At 36.8% G+C, this 26916-nt stretch overlaps 1 protein-coding gene across 4 annotated transcripts in view; it reads right to left on the bottom strand.

Annotated features, from left to right (window-relative positions):
- Positions 1 to 26916, bottom strand: part of NKAIN3 (sodium/potassium transporting ATPase interacting 3) — a 605524-nt gene that overhangs the window by 115821 nt on the left and 462787 nt on the right. Inside the window, exon 5 of one of the 4 annotated variants that reach the window (XM_041769526.1) lies at positions 250 to 374. The exons of the other annotated variants lie outside the window; for them this stretch is intronic. Within the exon in view, the coding sequence (XP_041625460.1) occupies positions 333 to 374 (42 nt within the window). The 3' untranslated portion in view covers positions 250 to 332. Of the gene's footprint in view, positions 1 to 249; positions 375 to 26916 lie in introns of those variants that run through there. 4 annotated transcript variants of the gene reach the window in all.

The following is a 26916-nucleotide window of genomic DNA, read 5'->3' on the forward strand; positions in this document are numbered from 1 at the left end:
GAACAAAAATGGCAAAATGTTAATATTTGTTCAATTTGGATACAAGAATATGTTATATTTTTTTATTAATTTGAAATATAGGGTAATAAAAAAATCTATAAATTATATCTGTTCACAAGGGCATGTGTGTTCAAGTTAACCAAAAAAAAATCTACCCTTTGTTATAAAAAAGTTTAATAAACAAAATACTAGTTTATATAGAATAGTGAAAGCACAATATGTGATTTGGGGAAAGTTCCAGTGATGATTTTGGTTAGGGTAATCAGTATACCATTCACTTGTCAACTATCCTCCATTCTGCACCATTCCTTCCATCCTTCAGAGGCCGGGCATTAGCTCCTCAGTGCAACTTCTGCTTGGTCTGATGTAGACAACTGGAAATAAGCAAGATATTGGTCTGGTGATCTCTGAAAGATAGGACAGCTTTCCTGAAATCCTCCATAGTGAATTGACGGTGGGGAAAATCCCTGGAAGGCCTAGCGATGCATGTCTTTTGATCTATGTCATGATTTTCAGGTCAGAATACTGGGAATCCTTTTAGGAACAGACCTGAGATTTTATAGTCAAATTTGATACTAAAATAAAATTCCATCACAGGAGGGAAGTGGTGGAGCTTAGTCTTTGCTCAGCGAAGTTTGGTCTTACTCCATAGTCCTAGAGATTTCAAGCACAAACATGGCCTCGCAGAGGACATCACAAAAACTCCATCACACATGTAGATGCATAATTGTCAAAATTAGTTACTGGTATATACCAAATAATAATAATCTAGTTATGTGTACGATAGGAGCCAATTTCACGTTAAGCAGGAAGTATGCCCCAAGTAGATTTATATTCTTCTGGGTCCACCAGTTTCCAATTTTTACAGTCTTCCTTTTTACCACATCCACTCCCCTAAATCCCCACATGCAGTTCTGTTCCATTCCTGGTCCCCAAATCAATTTAACTTGAGGAGAGGAACCTTTAAGCAGCCCTAATTCCAACCTTGAAGCAATTCTGCTAACCAAGCACTTGTGTATGACTGGATGTCCAGCCTCTTTTGGCAGCTACCTTGGTCTTCTTCCTGAGTCCTCATCTGGTCACCTGCCTCGAACCCTAGGCCAGGGTCCTGTCATCTCTTCCAATGCATTAAAGCTCAGTTCTTGCATTGCAATTAGTGGTTGGGCCACTCCATCTGGTAGATACTTCTTAATGTCTCCTTTCAACGATTTTGAGACTCTTCCTACTTCTGCATTCTCAATTGTTAAGTGTATCAGCTGTCTAGGGATGCTAAAATAGAGGACCACATGGAACAACTTAAACAACAGAAAATTCATTGTCTCATAGCTCTGGAGGCTATGAGTCTGAGATCAAGGATGACCATTTTTTTCCCAAGGCTGATTTTATTTTTTAATAATTGATCACGATTCCCAGATTTTGAAAGAATAACTGGTCTAATTAACGTCTCCAAATTTCTTAAAAGTACTTGTTACTAAATTAACCTAGGACCAATGTCTATTCCATTGACTGTCACCATTTGTTATTTGTAAACTGTCATGTTCCTGAACTTCGGGTGGACGAGAGGACTCATGTATTTAAGTTTCAGAGCCTGGGAAATCCCGTTGCTGTGCTATTACTTAGCTATGAGAGTGATTTCTGATAAAGAAAAATAAAAACCTATGGGAAAAAGAGCACTAAACTTCTCGAAGAGGGATCCTTCTCTGAAGCAAAATGTTCTGCCTTTTCCAGAGAATAAATTAAAGAGCGAGTCCAGTGAAAATATGGAACAGAAGGCAGTAGATATTTTCATCCAAGTCCTGCTACATCACAACGGCACTTTCAGTCTCTAAACAAACGGCACTGGAGAGCACTCCATGCTCTCCTTAAACAACCCCAGGTGACCTTATAAACGCTTCCTTACCTGGAGGACCAGTGCATCAGGGCAAAGTCACACTGAAGTGCTAATGGCCTGCTTTCAGAATGACAGCCTCTCCAGCCCAATGGCTTTAAATTCTCATTGGGTTCAGTGTGTGTGTGTGTGTGTGTGTGTGTGTGTGTACAAGTGTGAAATAAAAAATGGTTTTCTCTCATCATAAAAATGATGCTTCCTTTTTATTAAATTCAATGACACAGTGCTCAGTAACTTGAATATACTTGTCACTCTGCCTAGTACAAGATAGGCTGGGACAGGGGTCCCCTAGCTTGGCTGCTCCCTTGAGATTTAAGTAGTAAGAGAAAATATTCTGCAAGTCCAGATCTCTGGATGCATTTAGACATCATTGGCTTACTTGTGTGGAATTTACGTTGGCTGTCGGCACTCAGGTAAGTGCTGAGCATCATATGCATATTTGCACATATTTGCACAGCATAATCATCTAGTCAGCTGGGCAGCCTTGTTCATTTTGCAGAGCCTAAGGGCAGTATGCGTCATCCACGGTGAACTTTAAAATCACCCATCACATCTAACTTGCTGAGCCTCAAACTGAAGGTGGAGAATTAAAGACATGCTGTTATCCAAGCCAATACACTTTTGAAAGGGTCTTTGATCTGAGTATTTGATGGATTTATAAGGGATCATAAGTGTTGTCAAGGTTAGGTCATTTTGTAAACACACACATGCACACACACACAGGTGTATATTATATATGTCTACATAATTATATATGCATGTAAATTTATACATAAATTTAAGAATGCAATTAATAAAAGATAATTCAACCAGAAGCAGCATTTGCTTGTGCACTTAAGTGCATTCATACAATATTGATTTTCTGTGCCTAAGGATATTTTAGGTGACATATTAACATGGGGTGGAGTGACAAATATACACTGAACATTCTTTTGGAACACTTACAATGTTCCAAGCTACTATCTACATTATCTAATTAAATTTGTGAACATGAAGCATTAGTAAGTTATTAATTTCCTTTTAACTGCATTTTAGAGTTAAAAAAAAAAACCCTAAAACTTGGAGAAGCTAAGGACTTTTAGCTGAAGGTTCAATAGCTAGTAAATTCTGGCACAGAAATCCAAACTTAAGATCATCTAATTCTAAAATGGATAGGTGCCTTTTCCACTACATAACACTGCTTTAGAATCTCGGTTTATAAGACTTTTCCACATAAGGTCCACAAATACCCAAGAGGTGTGTGGTTGGAGCTCAGGGGCCCATGAGCTAGGAGGGAAAACATTACTTCTTCCTTTTCACCAAACTCGAATGGAATTTTAGCATTTATTTCAATTATAAATGTCAGCAACAAACCTTAGAAGTATTGTTGTGTTTGCTTGTACTCTTTTTTTAAAAGATTTTATTTATTTATTCATGAGAGACACAGAGAGGCAGAGACACAGGCAGAGGGAGCCTGATGCAGGACTCTGGGGTCATGACCTGAGCTGGGGGCAGATGCTCAACCACTGAGCCACCCAGGTGCCCCATGTTTGGCTGTACTCTTATGAGGTGGGGAAAGAATGGGAATGTGATTTGAATATCTGACAAGGAAGAGCAAGACCTTCTTGGTGATAGGAACCCAGGTTACACATATGTGTAGCCCCTACATAAGTGGGGCTCACCCAGTTCTGAGAATCAGAGTCAACTTTAGAGTTTGTTAAATATACAAACTCCTGGGGTGCCTAGGTGGCTCAGATGGTTAAGCCTCTGACTCTTGATTCCAACTCATGTCAGGATCTCAGGGTTGTGGAATCCAGCCCTGCCTTGGGCTCCCCATTGGGCAGGGAGCCTGCTTAAGATTCTCTCTCTCCTTTGGCCCCTCCACAACCCCCCCAACTTGTGAGCATGCTCGCTCTCTAAAAAAAAGTTTAAAAAAATGAAATAAATAACATTTCTAAATATGCAAATTCCTGGACCTTGCTCTCCAGGAATTTTGATATAACTGGTCTTGAGGTCAGTTCTGGTCATCTGCACCATGATATACACATAGAAAGTACAAATTCAGTGCCCTGAAGGGGGTGGCTGGGTGCATAATTAAATAATTCGCAAGAAGGAAAAATAGTGAAAGAAGCAGCAGGACCAACAGACAGTGAGACTATAGGTTCCTGCTGAGTGTTCGGGCGGTCACACTGGTTTTCTTCATCTCTCCCCCTGCTCTTCCTGTCTTGGGAAACTGCCCTGTGTTTCCCCCCAGTTGGATTCCTCTTTAATGCTGGGAGACAAATTATATACAGTACCTTAGAGATGCAGGCAACTTATCAGGAAGTCTCCCAGCACTGGCAACCCTCCTCCAAATAAATAAAAATGTAGGGCATGAAAAGGAAAGAAACAAAGGTGAATATTAAAAACCTTCAGTTTCCCTGCTTGCCACCTTTCAATTTCCCTTCCCAACTCCTCACCTCAACAAACACCTTAACAGATTTAAGAACAGTATCGTAGATAGGTTTTGTGGGGGAGGAGGGCTACAGATTTTCTCAAGAGTAGCTTCGGAATTGAGGACTATTTTCTAAGTATCTTTACTGAGCTCTGTTTTTGCATGATGGCATTTTATTTATTAAAGCATTTATTAGTGACAGTTGAATGGATTTTTCTTGTACTTATATACCACATAGGAAGTGAAAAAGGAATTTTCTATGATATTTGTCTCATGCTCTATTTGATATTTATTGGAGCCAGACTTGAATCTACACATGTTAAAAATAATCACCTCATTAGGAGGCCATTTATTGCTAGTCAAGCCACCTTACTTCCTGTGGAGAAATAACATGCTACGTGTGTGAAGGCTACTAATGGTGGCAAAAAAAGACATAAAGGATGATGAGAAGGGAGCAAAGTGGTTGCCAGCACTGCAGCCCACTTGTTTTCTTAGTAGCTACTGGCATTGTTGGAAAGGCTTTTTAACCTAAAAACTAGAAAGCCAGAGATTCAAGTATGTCTAATCTGGGTAGGTGTAAAAGCTGATGACTGTCAATGATTGCTTACACACTCAAAAGGATTTAGTTAATAAGGCATCATGCTATTGCTTCTTAATTAGTGATTTTCCCCCCTCCCTTGGGCTCAAATTCTAGCAATGCCAGGAATAATTTAACCTTGAAATCTCAAGAATGAAATGGATATTCTGGGTAATCATATTGAGGGTGCATTCTTAGATATTCAGCAAAATGTTAAGAGAGTAGGTCCTCCTGGACCTCAGGAACTGAGTCCGGGGTTCTCACCCCAACCTCGCTGGGGGACGTGAGCAGTACTGCTGGGCTGGCTAGGCCTGCCTGCCACATCGTCCTCTAGGGTAAGTATCCCTACCCACACTTCCTTCTGCTGAGCAGCATGTACTTCCTTTGGTCACAGATAATTGACCTGGAGAGGGCAGTGGACTTAAAAAGAGACAGCTGGTTGATAACTGGCCTGTGACCTACAGCCCAGCACCAGAAGATGAGCTAGGCCAATGATATTCATCCTCTCAGAATTTTAAAACACATGCACATTATCAGTTGAAGGAGGAAGCTGAGGCCAAACAGTTATGATTTGAAGGAAGGCCGGGGTGCCCTCTCTGTCACAAGCTGAAGGCATGAAGATGCTGAAACTACAAGTACACCAAGGAAATCAATCCAGAGAGAAGGAGAAGGGGAAGGAATCAACATAAAGAGCAGCCATGCGATGGTGAGGGCAGAGGGGGGTTTATTTCTGTTCAGTTTCCATGATGCTCAGTTGAGTCTAGTTCTTGTTCTTGGACTCCTGGGAGAGCTGTTCTTGCTTCCCCCAGTAAATCATCCTTTACCTGAAAAACACTAAGTGGGCCTCCTTTACTCATGAGAAAACATGTCGGTTAGACAAACTCACTTCAAAATGCCAAGCTCAAAGCTCCACAGAGGAGTGTTAGAAGTTTGAATCTCTGAAATTCTAATATTTGACTCTTGATCTGTAAAATGTCAATTTCATGTGGTTCAACTCAACATTGTGTTTTATGCAGACCATCCTGGGCCTGTGTGGAGAAGGGGGCTGGGCACTTTTACTCTTTCACTGTCCACATATTTTCCTATTGAATCTTAGGTTTTACCAAGACATTTTGCTTCTCTGAACCATGCTTTTCATGTCTCCATAAAATTGTTTATGGTATTCCCTCTGACTGGAATGCTATTTCCTAGCCTTTTTTTTTTTTTTTACCTATAGAACACTTTTCATCTTTTTTTTTTTAAATTCAAGTATAATTACAAGTCAGTGTTATACTAGTTTCAGGCATACAATGTAGTGATACAACAATTCTACACATTACTCAGAGCCCATCAAGATTAGTGTACTCTTTATCCCCTTCACTTCTTTCATCCACTCCTCTCCCACCTTCCCTCTGTGGCAAGTATCAGTTTTTTCTTTTTATTTAAGAGTCTGTTTTTATGTTTGTCTCTTTTTTGTTTGTTTTGTTCCTTAAATTCCACATATGAATGAAATCATATGGTATTTGTTATTCTCTTATTTCACTTAGCTTTATACCCTCTAGCTCTACCCGTGTTGTTACAAATGGCAAGATTTTATTCTTTTTTAGGGCTCAGAAATATTCCAGTGTGTGTGTGTGTGTGTGTGTGTGTGTGTGTGTGTGTGTATTTTATGGAAGTTCGATTTGCCATCATTTAGTATAACACCCAGTGCTCATCCCGTCAAGTGCCCCCCTCAGTGCCTGCCACTCAGTCACCCCATCCCCCCACTCTCCTCCCCTTCCACTACCCCTTGATCGTTTCCCAGAGTTAGGAGTCTCATGTTTTGTCACCCTCTCTAATTTTTCTCACTCATTTTCCCTCCTTTCCCCTACAATACACATTTTAAATGCTAACTCACTTGTGAAAGTTTCCTTGATTTGACTAGATTCAATAGATATCTTTTCATTCTACTCTTCCTTCACACCTGGTACTTTAAATTTGTTAGCAAGTACTATACTACACTACTCGTACCTGTTAAAAGTCTGTCTTAAAGGCCATGTCAAGGGCCATGAGGTCCTTTGGAGCAAGGACTACCTTTTTTTCTTTCTGTCTCTAACACAATCCAATACTTGGTAAATGTGTGATTTTAAATAATCTAAGATGTGGAATTTTGGAATATGATTCCAAACAATTCAAAAATTCAAAAATCAGAAGGCACTCATCATGTGGTAATATCACATGTATTATCCTCCACCATTTACATGTAGAATGAAATAATCTTGGAAAAAGAACGAAATGCCAATATTTTAGGTATTAGATATACTTAGATCTAATATTTCCACTAAAATAATTATTAAACATGCTACTTCAATTATAAGCAAGAAAATTTATAGTCTGACTTTTGGAATAACAACTCAATTTCCTTGTAAGTGTATCCTTCTTCCATTGGGAGTTTGAAAATAATTTAAATTAACCTGTTAATTTATTCTGAAATCTACTGAAAATACTGGTTTGGAATGAACTCTCTGGTTTAAAGTAGAGACATGAAATTTTTTTAAGGAGAGAAGTTAATAGACTTGCATTTTAGAAACATGTGGAGAATAGCCCAAAGGTCGAAACTATATGCAGGAAGACCAGTTAAGGAATCATTCAGGCAGTGGCTATAGAGACAGAGAAGGAAAAAGAATGAGAGATAAATACAAATATTTACAGTAAAGCCACCAAATTTTTACATACCTAGGCCGATAAACTGAATGATATTTGTTTTCAAAGCCTTTTGGTAAGATAATGCTGTTAATTTTTCTGCAATTTGTGTTCTGAATAGAGACAGTGGTTTTCTCATGACTATCATTGTATGAGTGAAAAATAGAACACTGACTTAGAGTGAGCTAATTCACACACATGAAGAATGGCCGTTTATACTCTTGGGAATACTCCATTAAAGGAAGAAGTCACAATTTCCACTGCAATTGCTAGGGAACTGGGGATATATGGAGAATACCAAGAATTATTCCTTTGGATATAGCTTCGTTTATCTATTGATAAGTTAGACATTCATGTTTTGCTCAGAAACAACAACAACAAAATAATTGGAATAAACCAGGGTATCTGTAGAGCTCATTCTAAGGGACTGAGTACACATAATATGCCAGTGTTCACACCAAATAATTTTTTTTCTAGCCCTTGAGGTATAGAGTCAAAGCAAATTCAACAATATTTAAGTAACATGGAGGATTAAGATTCTCAAAACAACCTAAGTTGTTGGTTAGTATGTTTGAAAAACCCTACATAATAACACAATTTAAAATTTTGGTTTAAATTGTGGATTGATTCTCAATTCAGTACCAAGTGATTTGCAAAATTATCCACCTAGTTGCTTAGGACAGAAAATTTGCTGTCTGATTGATTCCTTTCTTCTTTCTTCCCTACATCCAAACAAACATTAAGATCTATTCATCTTATACTCTAAGTGGTCTTTTCATACCCACCCTGCCATGTGGAAGACTGCAAAAATAGTAACCATATTTTGCAGTTCCTCTCATTAAGAAGTGGAATCAATTTCCCTATCCCTTGGATCTAGATGGGTTTCGTGACTCACTTTGACCAACAGAATGCTGCAGAAGTGAGGTTTGAGGAACTCCAAGGTTGGGCCTCAAGAGACCTTTCAGCTTTTGCTATCATGGTCTTGGAACTATGTGACTCCAGGAAAAGATGCCCCATTTAATCTTCTCAATAGCATAATTATGTAATTGCATAATAGTAGGCACTACTATTATCTCCACTATAAAGATGAGGAACCAAGAGCATACGGAGGCTAAGTAATTTGGCTGAGATTGTAGACCTAATTATTGGTAATGTAAGCTAATAATTGTGTAGGATTCAAACCTAGGCACTCTGACCACCACACACTCAGGCAGAGATAATGGCTCTGGTTAACCAGGGACAGTAAAATCTCCTTGCTATAAGTGACAAGAGAAGTAGATACTCATAATTTTGGGTAACATTATCAGACTTGCAATTACTTGTTCAAAAGCATTTCTTTCTTAATAGCTTGTAAGCATAATAAGAGCAGGACCATGTCTGTCTTGTTCTCTTTGTATGGTCAGACAGGTGTCAGACACATGGCAGATGTTTAAGAGGGAATAATATTATTTTCATTTTAGAATACCTGCATTAAAAACGTGAATCTTTAAATTCATAAGTAGCCCTTGAGCTTCCCCTTCAACTGTCAATAGAAATGTCCATGTACTAGACACACACACACACACACACACACACACACACCCTGGAGACAATGAACCCATTGCTCACTGCCTACTTGTACTCATTATTTTTAAAGATTTTATTTATTTATTTATTTATTTATTTATTTATTTATGTATTTATTTATTTGAGAGAGAGAGAGAGAGAGAGAGAGAGAGAGAGAGAGGATATGAACAAGGGGAGGAGTAGAAGGAGAAGTGAACTCCCTGATAACTCAAGGTGGGACTCAATCCAAGGACCCTGAGATCATGACCTGGACCAAAGTCAGACACTTAAGCTACTGGGCCACCCAAGTGACTCTAATGTAATAATGTAATAATGTAAAAATGTAATAATGGTGTTCATTATTACACCAAAGCAGCAAGAGAAACAAGTGGTGTCTTGATGTGCAGTTTTGAGAAGGTATCATAACTTTTTCAAAAAAAGAAGATGACAGTATTTATTCATTGTTTTCCTCTTTGTTCTGGCTGCAAAGTTCATAATTAAGTATCAGCTTTGTCATTATAGATTTGTGACTTTTTAAAATAAGAAGATGGTATTTTTATTTATTTATTTATTGAGGTTTCCCTTTTGTTCTAGTTACAAAGAAAGTTTACAATTAAGCATCCCACTTATTGACTGTAGATTTTCTCAGCCAGTAGATTTTGATCTCTTTCTCTACTTTCCTCTCTTATTTTTGATTCTTTTCTTTGTTATAGCAATAGCTGTTTTGGTCTTTTTATTTTGGGGCTTTTATTATTTGCTGCCTAAATCTTTTAGGGAGTAGACAGGATATGAAAAGATCTGCAAAACGATAAGTGATATATTTTTATTTTCCGTTATTTGACACATACAGCATACAGAACTGGAAATGGGATAGATTTATTACTTAAGTGATACCATACCTTTTGAAGAAAGGATCAGTTTATTTTTTCCAAGCCACAGTAGAAGAATAACGTTATGTAACACACAGATACAGAATCAACTCAAGGAAAGCGTGTTTCCCCCTACCCCCACCCGCGTTCTTTCTTCTTTTATTCTTGTATTTAGTCTATTCAGAAAGAATTGATCCTTATTCCCAACCATTCAAGGTTAAATCTGTTAATCCATAAATTCCGTATTGTTCTGTTTCAGATCAGAGTAGAGAGCAGCTGCGGGTTTGACAGCTCACCCACTGAAGCATATGCTCACAATTGCCCCCCCAGGAGCCGGCCTCCAACAACTGCATCCACTGTGTTCACATGTGCCAAGCTCAGTCTAGCCTCGGACATATTAAGAAGTAACCAAATCATCAGGGTTTCATACTTCACTGGCACTGTGCAGGTTACAGACCTTTTTCAAAGGGTAAAAGCTTATGCTGCTTTCTTTAGTTCAGCAATAAATATTTATAGGATTACCAGCCCATTGTAAGTGGGATAACCAAATGCATTCTAATGCAAAACTGCTGGCTGCTTATCTAGCTGTTTGACAGAATGCAATTACACAACCAATTCTCTTTTTTGGTGCCCTTCTGTTACTGTTCCCTGGATCACCGATGATAGACCCTCGGTAGATGTTTTTGTAATTTTTCCAAGCATTCTCTGTTAACAAGGTTAAATATGTCAGCTATCCCCATAAGTCCTGGGATAAACATTACTCTGCTAATATCCAGATATAAAAATGATTTCTTTACTAACAGAAAAATCTTGCTTAAAATCATTATGGCTACTTATGTCTTTGTTTTCAGTATGAGACAGTGCCTTTGATGATCTATGTACAATAATATTACATGTAATGCCTGCTATTTATATGACACTTTTCTCATACGAGTTCTATATATCTTTTGACACTTGAGCTAATTTATTTTTATGAGCATGCTGGTGTTTGTGGCATCATTACCAGCTAAAATTTATTGAATGCATAATATGTGCCAAACACTGTGCATATTAGCTCCTCACATGTATAATCTCCAAGCCTTGCAATAATTCAATAAAAAAGACACCATTACTATCTTTACTTTATAGACGGAGGAGTAGAAGAACTTCAATGTTTACCCAGAATATCGTAGTACTAGAATTTCAGTCCAAGTAGGTGTCTCTCCACCACAGATGAAAAGCTGATGTGATGAGGATTGAATTGATTCTCATAGGATCCAGAAGCCAAGACTATGTATCTGTAAATGAGTAATTCAATGTGCATTCTTCTATATGAGTATGTGCCTAGTAAAGCAGCACTTGGCCTCTCTGATTTTATTTGATACCACTTGTCCTGGGAAGCAGGTGGCAATCTCCTGGGAGTATCAGGACAGGCCAGGGTCTTACTGCAAAATTCTAATTACATCCTAGCTGACGATCTCCCAAAAACAAAAATGGAGGGTACTTAAAAGTGGGATAAAAAACAATTTCAGTACTATACTGTTAAATGTGATTGTTCTTCATTTATTCATTCAAAAAACATTTATTTATAATAATGAAGTTTTACTTATGATTTTCATGTCTAATGTAAGCAGTTCTGCAAAAGTACTTGACTCCATAGCATCTATCTCTATTCCCTGTGTATACATTTGAAGAGACTAAAGTTTCTCTAGTGATTTTGGGAGCATCTCAATTCAGCTGTTTTGTCTCTGGCAGGGGTGAGGGGGTGGGGCGGCTTGGAGTTGGGGTTGAGAGAGACAGCCTGCCTGCAAGAAGAATACATTGTCTCCTCTCTACACTTATTTAAGGACTGGCTCCTAGTTATCCACCCGTGAGGCTGCCTAACTTGGGAGGTAGAGATTAGAAAGCTCATTTGGTTGCCTAGCAAAAAAAAGCCATGCTTTGCAATTGGATTTATAAGGAATAAAGCTCGTACCCTGATTTTCATTTGTCTCCTAAACCTTTTTCCTGCTTAATTTAATTTTAATGTTGGTTTTTGTATTTTCCTGCTTGATTTTAAATTCAAAAATAGATGTATTGTCTCTTAAAAGTGCTCTAAAAAGATGGTAATATCTCTATTCACTGCACTATTAATTATAGCAGAAAAAAACAAGAAAAGACTAGAATTTTAGATGTTAACTAACCTTGCATTTCTGGGATAACCCACCCTTCTTGGTTATAGTGTATGATACTTTTGTAAAATAAATGCCTTTAGTGAGATAGAATTCACATAGCATACAATTCACCCATTTAAAGTGTACAATTCAGTGAATTTTATTATATTCACATAGCTGTGCAACTGTGAGTATAATCTAATTTCAGGACATTCACATGATTCCTAAAAGAAACTCATACCCATTAATAGTCACCTCACATTCTTCCCCTTCTTCCTCCTCCACCAGCCTCAGGTGACCACTAATCTACTTTATGTCTCTATAGATTTGCCTATTACGGATATTTCTTGTAAATGGAATCATATAATAATGTGGTCTTTTGTGACTGGCTTCTATAACTTAGCATAATATTTTTTAGTTTAATCCATATTGTAGCATCTACCAGTACTTCATATTCTGGATAGATATTATGGTTGCTTCTATTTTTTTGGTTATTATAAATAAGACTGCTATGAACATTTGTGTGGATGAATGTTTTCATTTTTCTTGTGTATATACCTAGGAGGGAAATTGTTGGTTAATATGGAAACTCTATATTTAATCTTATGAGGAACTATTAGACTATTTTCCAAAGCAGCTATACATTTTGCATCCCTAGAGCAGTGTATGAGGGTTCCAATTTTTCTACATCTTCACTAATGTTTGTTATTGCCTATCTTTTTTATTATAACCATATTAGTAGGTGCAAAGTGATTATCTCATTGTGGTTTTCATTTAAAAATAATATTTTTTATATTCGCTAGATTAGTATGCCAGTCTCTGATGAAAGGTTTATGTGTCTACATAAGATCTTAGTTTGTAATTTTCTTGTGATGCTTCTGTGTGGTTTTGGTCTCTTAAGAGTAGACTAATATAAGGAGTTGAGAGGTGTTCCTCCCTGTTCTATTTTCTGAAAAAGTTTGTGAAAGATTGCTATTATATATTTTTGAAATATTTGACAGAATTCACCAATGAAGCTATCTGGGTTTCAAACCTCCTTTTTTGGGAAATATGTTCTTTTTCTCATTTTTTTTTAGAGGGATGAAGGGACAGAGGAGGTGGAGGGGCAGAGAGAGAGGAAGAGAGAGAATCTTAAGCAGGCTCCATGCCCCACAATGGAGGGGAGCGGCTCCATTTTATAACCCTGAGATCATGACCTGAGCTGAAATCAAGAGTTGGATGCTTAATCAAATGAGCCACCCAGACGCCTTTGGGCAATTTTTATTACTAATTCATCTTCTTTATTTCCTTGTGGTTGGCCTATTCAGGTTTTATAAACTCTCCTTGAGTCAGTTTTGGTAATTGTCCATTTTATGTAAGTTATCTAAGTTGTTTCCATGAAGTTGTTCATGGTATTCTCTTACAATCCTTTTACTTTCTATTAGGTCAATAAGGATGTCCCTTTTTTCATCTCTTATTTTGGTCATTGATGCCTTCTTTTATTTTTTTCCTGGTCAATCTGGCTTAAAGTTCATCAGTTTTATAGATCTATGAAAGTGCCAACCTCTGGTTATTTTGATTTGCTTTATTATTTTTCTATTTTTACTTTATTATTTACACTTTGATCTTTGTCATTGCCTTGTTTTTGTTTGTTTGGGCTAGTTTGCTCTTCCTTTTCTATCCTAAGTTGATCATTAAGATTATTTGAAAATATTAATCATTTCTGATGTGCTCAGTTATAGATATAAATTTCTCTCTACTGTTGGCTGTGTTCCATAAATTTTATTGTGTTGTTTTTGTTTCCATTCAGTTCAATTTTCTTATGGTCAGAGAACATACTCTGAATACCTTCAATTCTTTTAAATTTATTGAGACTTGTTTTATGGCCTAGCATATGGTCTACCTTGAAGAATGTTCCATGTGCTGTTAAAAAGAATGTGTATTCTGTTGTTAAGTAAAGTGTTCTATAAATGTCGGTTAGGTCAAGTTGGTTGTTAGTGCTGTGCAGGTGTCCAGATCTTTGCTGATTTTCCATTTACTTAATGATTATTTCTGAGTAGGATATTGAAATATACAATTTGTAAATTTTCTATGTATCCTTTCAATTCTTTGGTTTTTGCATATGTCTTTGGGTTCTGTAGTTAGGTGTGTATATATTTTCTTGATGTATGATTCTTTTATCATTATAAATCCTCTCATCTATAATTATATCTCTTTTCTTAAAGTCTGTTTTTTCTGATATTAGTTATAGTTCTATTACTATTTCCATCTGGATGGACTATCTTTTTCTATTTTATTACTTTCAACTAAGTCTTTTAATCTGAAATGTGTCCTTTGTACACAGCATACAGTTGAATGTTCCTTTTTTTTTTTATTAAGATTTTATTTATTTATTCATGACAGACACAGAGAAAGAGAGGCAGAGACACAAGCAGAGGGAGAAGCAGGCTCCATGCAGGGAACCTGATGTGGGACTCGATCCCGGGTCTCCAGGATCATGTCCTGGGCTGAAGGCGGTGCTAAACTGCTGAGCCACTGGGCTACCGCTGAATGTTACTCTTTTAATAAAAAATCTATCCTGACAATCTGTGCCTTTTCTCTGACACTCACATTTATTAAAATTATCCTCATGCTTGGATTTACATCTGTAATTTTTCCATTTCTTTTCTGTATGTTTCATGTATTTTTGTTTATTTCTTTCCTCCTTAGGACTTTCTTTTGTATTAAACAAATATTTTGTTTATTCTTATTGTATCATCTAAATTTCTCTATTGACTTTTTACTGTATTTTAAAAGTAATTTTGTTTTTATTTATTTATTTTTAGATTTTATCTATTTATTCATGAGAGACATAGAGAGAAAGAGAGAGGCAGAGACACAGGCAGAGGGAGACGCAGGCTCCATGCAGGGAGCCCGATGTGGGACTCGATCCCGGGTCTCCAGGACCACACCCTGGGCCGAAGGCGGTGCTAAACCGCTGTATCTCCGGGATGCCCTGTAATTTTGTTTTTAAAAAAGCATTACAGGGATGCCTGGGTGGCTCTGTGGTTGAGTGTCTGCCTTTGGCTCAGGGTGTGATCTCGGGGTCCGGGATGGAGTCCTGCATCGGGCTCGCTGCATGGAGCCTGCTTCTCCCTCTGCCTGTCTCCGCCTCTCTCTCTCTCTCTCTCTGTCTCTCATGAATAAATAAATAAAATCTAAAAAAAAAAAAAAAACAATACAATGTGCAATCAGTATTTACCATAGTCTAATTAATCTTCAGGATAATATTGGCTTAATTCTGGTAAACTATAGAAACTTTGCTCCAATATAGTCTTCCTTTTCCTATTTTCTGCTATTGTTATGTATTACATGTATATATATTAGAAACCTAACAGTACAGTGCTATTATTGTTTTATAGACTTTTTCATTTTTTAAACATATTGTGAGAAGAAGAGAGGAAATACACTCTGGCCATTTTTTATACTTACCCAATTATATATCATTTCTGGTGCTCTTCATTTCTTCCTTTTAATTCGATTTACATTCTGGTGTCTTCTCTCAGCCTGAAAGTTTTTCTTTAGTATTTCTTTTAAAACAAGTCTATTACCAACAAATTTTGTCAGTCTTTGTTTATCTGGGAATATATTTTCACTTTTATTTTGTTGAAAATAGAATTTTTGGTTGACCATTTTTTATTTTTGGCACTTTAAATTCATCATTTCATTGTCTTCTGGTCTTCACCGCTTCTAATGAGAAGTCAGCTGTTAATTTTTATCATTATTTCTTTGTATGTGATGCGTTGTTTTTCTTTTACTACTTTCCAGACTTTGTCTTTGATTATTAACAGTTTGGCTATGATGCATGTAGGTGTCGATCTCCGTATGTTTAGTTTATCCTACTTCAGGATTCATTCAACTTCTTGGATCTGTATTTATTTTTTCATCAAATTTGAAAAGCTATGTATTATTATTTCTTCAGAAAAAATTTTTCTTGTCACTCTTTCTCTCATCTATCTTTCTAGGATCCCAATTATGTTTATATTATGTTGTCTCCAGATCTCAGAGGTTAATTCTCCTCATCAACTTTTCCCCCTCTGTTCATTAGATCGGATGATTTCTATTTCTCTTTCTTCAAGTTTAATGATTCTTTCTTCTACTGTTGGAATTGAACCTATTTAGTGAATTTTTAATTTCAGCTACTGTAACTTTTGATTATTAATATCCATTTGTTTCTTTTCATAATTTCTATTTCTTTGTTGAGACTTCCTATTGTTGATTTATTGCCATAATATTTTCATTCTATAATTTCAACAGGATTTCCTTTAATTTTGAACATTTTTATAATTAGCGCTTTGAAATATTTGTCTGCTAATGTAATATATGAGCCCACTTACAGACATTCCTATTGACTCTTCTCCCCATGAGGCTTGGGACACACTTTCCTGTTTCTTTGCATGTCTCATTCTTGTTATTGTTGAAAATCGGACATTTTAGATAATACATTATAGCAAATCTAGATTCTACATTTTATCCCCTGTCGGTTGTTAGTTTATTTTGTTTTATTTTAAACTAACTTGTCTGGGTCTAATCTTGTTGGTATGTAACTTGGTATGTGATTGCTAAAGTCTTCTCTGCTTAGTTAAAAAAAAAAAAGCCTATTATATATTTTTTATCCAGGGATCCTAGAGCTCATTACTATGTTTGCAAAGCCTAGTAGTTGATCAATGATTGATAAGAGGTTTGCTTCAACATCTAATACTAGCAAATCTTCTACCCTCTACTGATGCATCTATGTGTGGGTTACAGAGTACACTAAACATTTAGGCAATTTTCAGATCTGCCCTGGATTTTATCTACTTCCATGCCCTTTAGGTCTTTCTTTGATATGTGTGCAATCACTCAGTCAGCCAGTGATGTTTGGAGACCTTTGTGCCTGCTTGACTCTATCCTGCACACATGCAGCCTCCCACTTTTATATAACATAAAACAATCAAGGGGGTGACATCTCATTACTTTGCCATATAATGTAAGGTATCATGAGATGTACATATCATCTAGCCATATTCTGTTGGTTAGAAACAAGTCCCAGGCACTGCCCACACTCGAGGAAAGGCAATCATTTAAGGGCATAAATACTAAAAGGAGAAAGTAATTGAGGGTCACCTTAGGATCCATCGCATAAAGTCATTGGGGACCTCAGAGATTATTCTGTGGTGGGAGGCTGGAAAGGTACAAATTTAGGAAGATTTTCAGAGGATGACTGAATCTCTAAACTGCTTAGAAGAATCATCTTAACTCTTTCAACATATTAGGCTATGGACAATGAGATTTTAGAAATTTTGGATTTGATGGCATAGAGAAGGCTCACTGCACTGGGAGAAAAGAGAAACTACATAATATTAAAGAAGACTATCTTTTAAGTGAGAAGAAGCAGTACAATGACTTATTGAAGGAAAAATGAGATAAGATCAAAGCTCTGGCTTTTTAAGATTATCTTTCTAAAATCTTAGGCTGAGACTGTTTGGATCAACTCTTTTAGAAAAATTAACTTGTCAATTTGTTGGTGAATTTTTTTTTCATATTGAATTAACTGAATTGAATGAATTGAATCAACTGAATGCTTTGGACATTATGTAGACAGGATGGATGTTGATATGAACTGAAACAGGACAAATATGGATGTTGAAAGGGCACTGAAATGCGTTAGCACCAATTGATATATTGAATTAGATTCATTGCCCCTCAATTTATTACTTCCTAAGTTACTTGTCTGGATAATCAGGGTATATTATTGTGTCTACAAAACCTGGATGCTTTAATTAGTGCCTGGCATGAACTTGTCTTGCTTAACTTCTCCTTTAGGAAATTTATTTGCAATAAAAAGCTTTCCCTAGACAAGAAAAAAATTCCATCTGATCACTAGGTTAAAATGTGGATTTAGAGGATAGTGATGAAATCTACATTGAAATTATATGAAATGAAAAGTTTTGGGCAGATAAGTTTTTGTTTTCAAGAATGTCAGTATTCTGAAATGTAAGGAATACTAATTAAAAAGACTTATCATGGATGCCCACAACTTTGCAATGACTATGTTAGAACCACAGATGATAAGTATTTTAAACTATGACCCTAACTTGAAAGATGTGAATTTTTTTTAAGATTATTTATTTATTTATTCATGAGAGACACACAGAGAGAGGCAGAGATATAAGCAGAGGGAAAAGCAGGCTCCCTGCAAGGGGCCCAATGCAGACTCGATCCCGGATCCCAGGATCACGCCCAGAGCTGAAGGCAGATGCTCAACCACTGAGCCACCAAGTGTCCCGAAAGATGTGAATTCTATTTGATCATAAAAGCAAGCATCAAGAACCTGAAACTTGACATCTTCATTACATACTTAAGTAGCATTTTGCAGCGTTCTACTTATTTTATTTTTGAATTTAAAAAGGACATTGCATTTCTGTGTACTTCTTTAAGGATACTAATGACAAAGAAGCTATTTCATCCAGAGTTACAACCAGTCTGCCTTCATAAAGCCTGGGTTGGAGCAGGTTATACAGGAAGAGACTCTTGTTTGCCAAAAATGGACTCAGAACTGCCATTTCTTTTTGACAACTGTCCTCTTCTCAGCTTGAAGTCCATGTCCATTTCTCAAGAATAAACTACAGGCATGAGAAAACATCCCTGCTGGATGACCTTAACTTCTCTCCAGGTCACACCTTATGGGGGTAGAGAGAGCTTTCTAGGTTCCAAACAGAAATCTATACCTTGCCTATAGCTTTACAAGAAGGGCATGGAGCCAGGTTTTGCATTCAACATAAAAAGATTATAGCTAATAAATCTGCAACAGTTGCTAATGCAAATAAGGGATCCTGTCAGCAAAGCACCAGTCAAAATGTCTGTGATGTCCTATGAGATAAGATAGTGAAAGATATGCTGTATGGTCATCTTCCAGTAACAAACCAGAAAAGCTGGATATGAATGAGGAGGAAATACTCTGTCCTACTCAGGAGGCAAAACTAGTGCCAATAGTTGGAAGTTTCAGGGTGATGGATCTTGGATCTACAGACAATAATTTTTAACACTTAGAACAGCCTAATAATGGATGGGGCAGCCTAGAGGGGTAATGAGCTGCATGTTCAAGGAAAGTCTGCATTTCAATTTGTTAGGGAAGCCACAGATCAGCATTGTCCAATAGGAATATAGTGTGAGCTGCATATATGATGTTAAATTGTCTAGTGACCACTTCAAAAAAAAAGGAGTAAGATAAATTAATTTTAATTATATATTCTGTTTAACCTAATATATCCCAAATACTTTTTATTTCGACATATAATCAATATAGAAAAATGATCAATGGGATATCTTTACATTTATTACGTACTAGGTGTTCAAAATTCAGTGTGTGTATTACATTTACAGCACATCTCAGTTTGGACATACCACATTTCATCTGCCTCATGACATTTGCCTGCCACATTGCATAGCACAACTGTAGACCATGAGGAAGACTGGCTTATATGGCTTCAAAGATCCCTTTCAATAAAAAATTCTGAACTTTTAAGTAACTAGGCAGTAAACAGAAGTTAAGACACTGTTCAGGCATTCAAAAATATTATGGAAAAGTGGTATAGGCAGGAGAAATTATTCTGAAATTAAGCAGAAAAGAGAATTTATTGTAATTGAAAAGTCCATGCGTAAGACTTGTGTTGACTTGTAATTGAAAAGTCCATGCGTAAGACTAGTTTGGGTAGGACTCAATTCAGAACTACTATGCCTGTATTCCTCTGTGTCTGTGTTCTTTCTTTTTTTACAGATCTGTTTTTCTCTCGGATAGGCCCTGTCTACACAATGGCTGTTTCCATCTACAAATCCAAGCCCTCCCAATTCAGCAACCTTGGAAGGAAAAATTTATATTTCCTAAAAGGTGAGAATTGTACAGCTGAGGGATGCCTGGGTGGCTCAGGAGTTGAGCATCTGCCTTTGGCTCAGGGCGTGATCCTGGAGTCCTGGGATTGAGTCCCATATCAGGCTTCCTGCATGGAGCCTACTTCTTCCTCTCTCTATGTCTCTGCCTCTCAATCTCTCTCATAAATAAATAAAATGGTTTTTTTTTTAAAGAGCTAAATTTAAAAAATCGAAAGGCATTATTAAAAAAAAAAGAATAGTACAGATGAATCTCAGAAATAAGCTTATAGGACTATTTATGAACCAGTCACTGGGTCCAGGGGAAGGAATATGCTGACTGAAAAATCTTAGGATTCATGTTTTACCCTGGAGCTAGAGGGTAGTGGAGTCTTGCCCTAACCAGAGCCCACCTTTAACATGCAGAGGGAGAATGGATGTGTGTCTAACTACAAGGCAATTGAAGTCCTGTCATCAAAAGTTAGGGATATTGAAGATGACAGGCAATAGATGTCTGCTCTTCCTTACTGTAGTGTGTACTATTATCCTCTTCTCCCTACTCTGTTAACCCACCTGTGAGTTACCCTGAAACGTCAGTGGACAGTTCTCCTGCACACTGACTTCCATGATTCTTGGCTTGAGAGATTTCTCTGGCCCCAAAACATCCTGCTCACATCTTGGGCAGGGCATCCCGGAATGCCAGGGATTTAATATTCTTAAGGAAGCACTCAAGTTGAGAGGATGGGGACATACACACGGAACTAAGGGATGATCCCCAGGATCTTGAACTCTGAGCTCACAGTAATAACTTGTTCAACAACCCACTCTTCACTAGCTTTTCTCATTCCTTTTTTCCTGTGTTTCCTTCGGATCACCTCCTAAGGCAACTATCTGCACTGAGGGCCTTGTTTCACCATCTGGTTCAGGGTAACCAGAACATCTCCCATCTCTGAATTTCAAAGAGGATTTGAAATGTCTGTTTTATCTAATTGGAAGCCAATTCTGAAGGCAATCTCTGTTGGAAGATTAAAAACCAGAGGCTTTAAACAATGTGTGTTTTTGAGCCAGACTACCTGGTTTCAATCTCAGTTCTACTATGTGTTATCTGGGTGACCTTGGGCAAGGTGTATAGCATTTTCTTCCTTACTTTCTTTATTTGAAAAATGGGGATAATAGAATTGCTAAGAAGATTAAATGACTTAATATTTATACAGTGTGTAGAACAAAGCCTATACCTAATAATTATTACATATTTATTCCTTCACTCTTTTCCTCTATACTATTCTTTCTAATCACCAACAATTATGAGTGTTAGGCTGTGTCAACATGTCTTATACCTGTAGTACTGAGATAGAGAATCTACCTACTTTAGTGCTAGGCCAAAAGTAAATTGTCAATTAATATCTGTTGCTGATAATTACAAATGAAACAAACAATGAAGATTCAAGTCACTTGCAAAGTAGTGCTGAAGAGTTTAGAAATAAATATTTTGGTCTGACTCAGTTGTCTTAGTCATTCAAGCTGCTATAATAAAATACCACAGATGGAGTAACTAATAAACAACAAAAATTTGATTTCTTACAATTTTAGAGACTGGAAAGTCCCCAGATCAAGGTACCAGTGTGGTTGGGTGAGGGTCCTCTTCCTGGTTCATTGACAACACCTTCTCACTATGTCCTCACATGTTGGAAGGGGCTAAGGGTCTTTCTGGAGCCCCTTTCATACCACACTAATCCCATTTATGAGGGCTCCACTTATACTGCTTAACCACCTCCCATAAGGCCCCACCTCCTGATACAATTATCTTAGCAGGTTAGGATTTCAGCATAAAAATTTGGGGCGGGGGGCACATATATTCAGACCATAGCATTAGTAAAATTCTAACTGCTTTTCCAAGTATATTCTAAAAATAAGATCTGGGACGCCTGGGTAGCTAAGCAGTTGGGTGCCTGCCTTCGTCTCAGGTCGTGATCCTGGGATCTGGGATGCAGTCCCACATGGGGCTTGCGAGGAGCCTGCTTCTCCCTCTGCCTATGTCTCTGCTTCTCTCTCTCAGTCTGTGTGTCTCATGAATAAATAAATAAATCTTTTAAAAAATAAATAAAAATAAAATCTATTATAATTTGAACATAAACACTAATTTCATAGAAACAAATCCCATGCTGAAATAAAATATAAAATATTGGCTTAATATAAGAGATGAAAAAGTTTCACTTAATGGAAATTATATACATACAGTTATATATTGACAATTAACTTCTTGTCATATAAAAGTCGTTGAATTTTATTAAGTCCTTTTTACAGTGTAGCTCCTATACAAATATAAATCGACTCAATGGCCAGGAAAGAAAATTCAGATTGAATATATCATGTCTCCTCCAGGAAAGAAAGAGTCAAATGAGAACACATGTCTGGATTAGAAGCAGGTGAATTGTGCTTAAGCACGGTCTTTCCATCAGTCTGAAAGTTACAGAGGCTGAAGAAGTATTGACAGGTTGAGAAGGTGTTCTAGGTTAAGAAACTGAAAACTCTTTACAAATTGAATCTTCACTGATTTTCCTCTTTGTTTCTCATGCAGACCCAGAACCCAGCATGATTTAATATTCATAAAGGTCTTCCAAAGCCCCACCTGAAAGCATTACTTGGTAGTTTTGGTTTTGTTCTGATGATTTACTCCACTAACAAGAATAATTGGATATTAATAATAACTGGAATAGAATTTGTTTCCTCTGTCCAGTACATGTAGGACACAAAAATCTCACAATTTAAAGATTTGGACTTACACAAAATTGTGAAATAAATGACAAGATTTGCAAATTGATATTTTAGAACTTTAATATCATTCGAAAGCATACATGAAAAGATGTATTTAGATCTATATTACCTTTTGTTTTATGTATTAATGAAATATCCTCAATAAGCATAATAGTTTTGGGATACATAAGAACAAAGTTTGATGTCTCCTCCCCAATCACTGACCACAGGATCTTGGACAAGATATTTATTTCATGTCACAGTTTCTTCATATATAACTAGAGATAATACAGCCTACCTTTCATTATTCCTGAGAGATTATGCAAGATTATGCAAGGTAACACTTCGAAAGGAGATGCCAGGGCACATTACCCAGTAATGATACCTGTGATTCTTTTTATTATTAACATTGTCTTTAGAATCCTTTTACAGGTGATTCCTGGGTGGCTCAGGGGTTTAGGGCCTGCCTTTGGCCCAGGGTGTGATCCTGGAGACCCGAGATCGAGTCCCACATCAGGCTCCCTGCATGGAGCCTGCTTCTCCCTCTGCCTGTGTCTCTGCCTCTCTCTCTCTCTCTCTCTGTCTCTCATGAATAAATAAAGAAAAAATCTTAAAAAAATCCTTTTATAGCTAAACATTATAACACAGTTTTCTATTTATTTGGATTAGTTTTGCTTATTATTAAAAACTTTGTGTATCTTAAAGATTTTAATTGTTCATGTTTCATTGTCCACAGGACTTCCTGATTATCTTTGCTACTAAGTAGTAATTATGCACTGCAAATATTTGCTCAAATTTTATATAAATCAATTTTAAATGAAAGAGCTATTTACATTGATTAATTTAAATAAAGAGTATCACCTTCTTCATAGCTTTTTTGCTATCAGCTTAGTCAAACGTGAATGGCCAATATCGTGCTAGTTACTTTAAGCCATTATAAAGTGATAATTCTGAACCATTAGAATGGCAAGATTTTTCAGTCTGAGGAGGCATATCTTCTACTTTTAGATGGCTGACTGTGTTTTAAGTTTCATGATAAATCTGTAAATATTCTTTTAATTATTAAACTTAAAAAAATAATCTGTGTTTGATTGCGTTTGTTTTACATGTCAAGCAGAGATAAAAGCTACCAGTAAAACAAGATTCCCAGACTCGTCTCAGTAACCAGCAGCATTATCTAGTGCTCAAATCCAAACCCGAAGCTCCATCCTTATTTCTTCCTTTTCCTCACATGCCATTTGCTCTCATCCTGCAAGGACTCCTGTCTAGGCGTATCTACTTCCATGGCCACAACTCAAGTCCAAGTCACCATCCTTTCTCAGGTGGTCTATTGGAATAGCCATCAAATTGGCTTATTTTCTTTCATCTTGTTCTCCAATCCATTCTTCAAACAGCTCCAGAGTTGCTTTCCTAAACATAGATCATATCACTCTCTTGGTTGAAACATAATAGTATCTTGCCAGCGTCTTATAATCCAACTCAAATTCTGTACCATGGCTTCTCTAACTCTTACCTACTTCTCTCATTTCATCTTCCACTACTACTCACTTGTTCTCTAGGCTCTGGCTGTGCAGATCTTTCTGTTTCCTCTGGAATATTCCTAGCTCTACTCTAATTGACTTCATTTGTATGTCAGCTCAATGCTTCTTCCTAAGAGACATCTTCTCCGGCTACTCTGCTAAGTATTGACTAAACCGATTTGATCATTTATAATCATTAAGTCTTTTTTGGGTAGGTATTTAGAGGAAGTCAAGGAACACGGTTGTTTTTTTTTTCTCCCACAATCTTGCTACCAGAAAGCAAGCAAGTCTGGTATAAACTTTGCCACACACGAGACAGTATTTATTAGCAAATAACACAAAACCAGTCATAAAACCTGTCCTGCAAGTTCAGTGAAGTCCCAGCACTCTATCCCTTTGGGCATTCTGAAAGCTGATATTTTGCTTGCCTGCCAATCTTCCCTAATAGACTGAATGATACCTTGGGAAGGACTGTGTCAAGTTCTACTTTGGTTTATCCCCATCCTTTCCTCCCCAAAGCTCCTAGCATGGTGCTTCGTATAGAAGAGGGGGCTTACTGAATATATTTTTCTGAATGAATGATGTACAGATTGTTTTCATTTAGAAAGAACAAAAAAATGACAAAAGATGTTCTTTAGGGAATTTGTACAAAATTTGGTCTTCTAAAAGGAGAGTGTAAATGTTTTTGAATTAATTCTTATCATTATGAAAGCTACTTTTTCTTTTTACCTAATATTAATTCTACCTAAGGCTAAAGATGAAATGTCTGCCAACAGCTGAATGACATTAAATTACCCTAAGTAAAGCATCAATAAAATTAGCTTTCTTGCTTCTAACATCTCCATAAGCCCAAGTCACAATGTTTACTTTGATTAATTATTAAATATATCTCAGATTTCCTATATAATGATTTTTGTGCTAGATATGATTTCTAATTAAGCTTTACATTTCTCTGATGAAATTGTATTTAAGTCTACCAAATGTTATAACTCACTTTTGCATTTAATAATCAATGTCTAGCAGATTATTTGAAACCAGTGGGGCAGTAATAATTTATGAAAACTGCAAACATGCCTGGGATAATCATGAATGCTCGGGCCTTATGAGACTTAGTTCTGTTGTTTGGAAATGGTATGGAATTTGTGGTTTGAGACATAAAGGTCTGTGATAACTGGTTAACATACAGAATAAAATCCAATCATACACATACTATTAGGGAGAATGCTATGGTATAAGAAAAATATGAACTTTAAATGTGTACATGCTTTAGGTTGTTAAAACCCCAGATGCTGAGTACAAGTGACAGATATTAATACTAGATTTATGTAAGACGAAGCATCTATGAGCTGAAAATTGCGATCTGTAATCTAAAGGTTTCCAAAACATGGATATATACGTAGACAAAATATATGGTAGATTGTGCCAAATTTCACTTAAGTTTTTATCAGTGAACAGGAATTGCATTTCCTTTTTTTTAATTTAGGATTTGCATTTCTGAAAATTCTGTTAAATACTGTACAAGTGTTAGACAAAAATATTAAAAGTGAATATAGGAAAGAGTATTATTCAGCCATAAAAAGGAATACAGTTCTTCTACAAGATGCATGAGGAAACCTTGCAAACATTCAGAGTGAAAGAAGCCAGACACAAAACAGCCACATATTACATGATTTCATTTATATGGAATGACCGGAATAGCCAAGTCCATAAAAATAGAAAGTAGTGTAGTTGATGCTTAGGTTTGGGGGAGAAAGAAAGGATAGATGGTAATAGCTAAAGGGTCAAGGTGTCTTTTCAAGGTGAGGAATACATTCTGAAATTGACTATGCTGATGGCTGCCCTATCTGTGAACTGAAAACTACTAAACTGTATGATTGAAATGGATGTATTGTAGGCATGTGAATTATATTCCAGTAAAGGCTTTAAAACATGTATGCACATTTCAGAGTCAGAGAACATACACTGCAAAGACATGAATAACAAGAAAAACATTACTTACGATTATAGTTCATAAGACAATCACTTTCAAACCCAAGCGACTTTACTGACCAGACATATTCCTGGTTCCTGAACACAAATGTCTCTGCCAAAACATTTTTAGTGTTGTCAACATGGCAATGGCAATTCTTCCCCCCCGACCAGGAACACTGCCCAGTATTCTGATGGTCCGATAAATGGTTCCCTTATGGGCCTCTGAATGAACTGTTGACTCAGTTTTCTGAGGATGGAACTGAATACAGAGATCAAAGATGGTGTATAGGGAGTAACTAAAGTAACTACTAATACTTCTAGGTAACACTTAAAAATGGCTCACATTTTGGCACAGACAGAAACCATCTATTTCATGTAAAAATGGATTTAATGGGAAAGAGTGATTCTATAAAGGGTTTAGGTGGTAGGTTGATTATGATTTATTTCCTCTTAGTAGTGCCTAGAAAGGCCCAGCAAGCAAAGCAATGAGAAAAGGAATGTGATATACTTAGCATTTTGCGTTGAAATTTTACATTTTTTAAAAATTTTTATTTATTTATGATAGTCACACACACACACACACACAGAGAGAGAGAGAGAGAGAGAGAGAGGCAGAGACACAGGCAGAGGGAGAAGCAGGCTCCATGCACCGGGAGCCCGACGTGGGATTCAGTCCCGGGTCTCCAGGATCACGCCCTGGGCCAAAGGCAGGCGCTAAAC

The sequence above is a fragment of the Vulpes lagopus genome, chromosome 9 (genome assembly GCF_018345385.1).
Source record: "Vulpes lagopus strain Blue_001 chromosome 9, ASM1834538v1, whole genome shotgun sequence".
Classification (NCBI taxonomy): Eukaryota; Metazoa; Chordata; class Mammalia; order Carnivora; family Canidae; genus Vulpes; species Vulpes lagopus.